Here is a 3,401-nt window from a genome sequence, read left to right as displayed (position 1 = left end):
TATCAAAACTGGAGCTATACGACGTCGTCCGGCTGTTTCCCCCAATTTTCACTCTTTTCCTAAAACCCACTCGAAATTACAACTGATATATGGGTTATGTTTGTATGTGTAAGCACTTAATTTTGATTCGAAAATTGTTCAGGAAATGGTTGAAGAAAAGGACGTAGAGAAGAAAGAGGAAGAAATTGAGGCTGTGGGAGCTGATTCTTCCGACGATTATCTTGGGGACGATAATGAGGGGGAGGAGGAAGAAGAAGAAGAAGAAGAAGAAGAGTCGCATTCTGAGGTGTGTTTCATACTCGTTTGATCAGGGTTTCGTTTCTTTCTTTGTAATTTTTAGCTTATTCTTTTGGTTGGAAGAATGTTGGCTGTGTTGGAAGTTTTGGAATGAAGGTTCTACAGTCGCCACCCTTTTGATCAAATTCTGTTCTTTTGTTTTACAAGTTTTCTTTTATTAGTGGGTTTGTCGTTTTGTTATATGAATCTTTGTCTTTATTTAAAGTTTTCTGATTGTTTCCGAGTTTTTCCTCTGTTTGCTTTTAAGAGAAACTCAGAAGTTTTTGAATGAGATTCATGTGTTTGCACTAGAAGAAAGAAGAAAGAAAAAAGAATCACATTCAAGCACCTTTGCTGTGTAAAGTAGATCATGTAAGGTGGTTTTTTTCCCCCTCTGGTGCAGAACTTATCCGTTCTGTTTTCAATTAATGCGCTTAGTTGCCCGTGCATGTGTGTTTCAGTTATTTCTATTAAGTTGTGATTGGATGGCCTTTGTGCCTTCATCTTCGAGATAGTGCAGACTGCAGAGTAGGAGCATACTTAGCAGCAATTGTTTTGCTTTGTTTCTGGTCATTAACTCTTTTGGGTAAATTCATTATTTGCTCCATTCTTTTGTGGATTTTTTGATTAGTCAAATAACCTTGAATTGCTATGATATGATGACCTGATGGAAGAGAGTAAGTTCAGGGGACAAAAAATTGATGGATTGTTGTATCTGGTGAAAGTACTTTTGGGCCTGTAAGAAGTGGAATTTTGCTACTCATAACTTTTACTGGACGATTTACCAATTCCTTAATATGAAAGAAAGGGGTGGGGGAGGGGTTGGTAGGGTCTTAACAATTTTGATGAAGAAGGGAAATCAACACATTGGAGATAAGAACGGATTTATAGAAATAGGTAAAGCATCAAGAGGACTGTAATCCACAAGTTGAATCACATTATTACAATGAAATGAGGAATCAGACATCGTAGTTCTGATCAATATTAGTATTATGTTTGCTCATGCTTATGCCGTATTTTCACTCTGATGATAATGGCCCAATTCGAATATCCATGCGGGTTCTCTCTTTCTAATTAAACTCCAAATCCTTTATCTATGTAGGATTGTTCTCTTCTTAGTAAGTAACTCTGTTTGCTCATGGCTGGGTTCAATCTACCTCCCAGTTCACCTCTTTCATTTTCTACATTTTATCTGAGTGTAAATGTCAGAAGATCCTTATTAGTGACTTCCCTAGGCATAGCTATGTTAAGTTTTGTTTAACCAACCGCATTGAGTGTTTTCATGATCTGAATAGTTTGTAGAAACTTCTCCTCCACTCTTTCTTTACTACTGGAGAAGAATGGGGGTGACCCCCGTTCATTTCAATCTTGATAAGATTCATTTCTTTGACTATAACCTGGCTCCGGAAAATTTGTTTATGTTTTCAGCTCGTATTTTCATGGGTTTTTGCTCTTATCTTGATAAGATTCATTTCTTTGACTATAACCTGGCTCCGGCAAATTTTGTTTATGTTTTCAGCTTGTATTTTCATGGGTTTTTGTTCTTTCTTCTTGTCTTTTTTTTCCCCTGGTCCATTTCAACTTGTAAGGTTGCCATTTTCCATGTTCTCAGGAACCCTTGACCGAGGAGGAGATAGAAGAGCTCATTGCTGAGCTTTTAGAAGTTGAGAGCAAAGTAACATTTTTTTACTTATCTTTGCTTTAAAGTAAAGCAAACTTGTTTGGATCCACTAATTTATTTCTCTAGGCTGCGGAAGCTCAAGAGGCATTGGAAGAGGAATCCCTAGTCAAAGTAGAGGCTGATGTTAGGAAAGAATTGGCTCAATCTCTGTCTGGTGATGAGGTAATATATCCTTTCTCCTCTTCATATATTTCGTATGTTTTTGTATTATTACCTTGGATTTTGAATCTTTTTGGTGGTTGGGTAGTTGGATAAGGCTGTTACAGAAGAGATGACAACATTGAAGGAGGAGTGGGAAGTGGAGCTTGACAAGCTTGAGACCGAGAGTGCTCATTTACTGGTATAGAGTTTAGATTTGTTTTTATTCCATGTGAAACTAGGGCTGTTGTAAATTTTAGTTTTATTACATTAGTTGTATCATTAACTTTGTTGAATCCAGTTCAAAGTATTGGCTTCTTTGGTTTGTTGGTTTAAAATATTTTGAAAAGGTAAAGAAGGAATAGACACTAGGATATCTACTGATGTGTAATTCATACCCAAACATGTCTGAGGACATCATTTTGACTGACTTAACCTTTTATTTTTTCATGGCTGATTTTCATAATTTCTACTAATCTTCATGTAATTCACCTAATAATGTCATATCGATATGAAAGTCAAATTTTTGATTCCCAAAAATTTTCTGCATTAGCAGTGATGCCCTTTGTTCTGTTTATTCATTGTTCTCTGATCAGGAGCAACTTGATGGTGCTGGTATTGAGCTCTCCAGTCTCTATAAGTGGATTGAAAGGCAAGCTCCTAATGTTTGCTGCACTGAAGCATGGAAGAAGAGGACTCACTGGGTTGGAAATCAAATGCCCACTGATGCTACTGAATCAGTTGCACAAGCTGAAGAGTATCTCCAGATTCACAGGCCTGTGAGAAGGTTCATCCTCACCCTTCTCTATGAGTTAGTACACTTATAGATTAGGTTTGAGTTCTTAATTTGGGATCTTAATTGTAGGGCAGGCGGCATGGCAAAGTCTTGGAGGAGGGTGCCAGTGGTTACCTGGGAAAGAAAGTTGTGACAAGTGAAAGCAGTGTAGCTGTAAATGATAGTATGAATGTAGATTGGGATTCTTTCAGCAAAATGTGCTCTGATAGGTCATCTTTGGAGGATGTCTCTTTCGGCAGCAAACACTGGGCTTCTGTCTACCTGGCCAGCACACCACAACAGGCTGCTGAACTGGGCCTAAAATTTCCAGGAGTAGATGAGGTGACATATTTTGGAGTTGTTTTACCATATATCTTTGGTGACGTTTGACGTTTACCTAAAGGCTACCTGGTCGCGGTTCAAATAATTATTGTGCTGAGTTTCCTTAATACGCCCCTGATTAGATGATAGATCTGCACTCTTTCTCAAGTTGCTCTATAAAAATTCCATATGTATCTTTTTCACATATCA

General features: G+C 37.8%; 1 protein-coding gene across 4 annotated transcripts in view; it reads left to right on the top strand.

The window, feature by feature from the left end:
- The window catches only part of LOC105161157 (protein CHROMATIN REMODELING 20), a 20,337-nt gene continuing 16,936 nt past the window's right edge, over window positions 1-3,401 (top strand). For 2 of the 4 annotated variants that reach the window (XM_020693446.1, XM_020693445.1), the window contains exons 1-6: window positions 1-286; window positions 1,889-1,951; window positions 2,024-2,119; window positions 2,205-2,297; window positions 2,692-2,882; window positions 2,966-3,212. In XM_020693446.1, the coding sequence (XP_020549105.1) occupies window positions 146-286; window positions 1,889-1,951; window positions 2,024-2,119; window positions 2,205-2,297; window positions 2,692-2,882; window positions 2,966-3,212 (831 nt within the window). In that variant the 5' untranslated portion in view covers window positions 1-145. Of the gene's footprint in view, window positions 287-1,888; window positions 1,952-2,023; window positions 2,120-2,204; window positions 2,298-2,691; window positions 2,883-2,960; window positions 3,213-3,401 lie in introns of those variants that run through there. The other 2 variants (XM_011078758.2, XM_020693447.1) reach the window with 2 other exon arrangements.

The sequence above is a fragment of the Sesamum indicum genome, linkage group LG4 (genome assembly GCF_000512975.1).
Source record: "Sesamum indicum cultivar Zhongzhi No. 13 linkage group LG4, S_indicum_v1.0, whole genome shotgun sequence".
NCBI lineage: Eukaryota > Viridiplantae > Streptophyta > Magnoliopsida > Lamiales > Pedaliaceae > Sesamum > Sesamum indicum.
The sequence above is the reverse complement of the archived record's forward strand: the minus strand, read 5'-3'. Positions and strand labels throughout refer to the sequence as shown.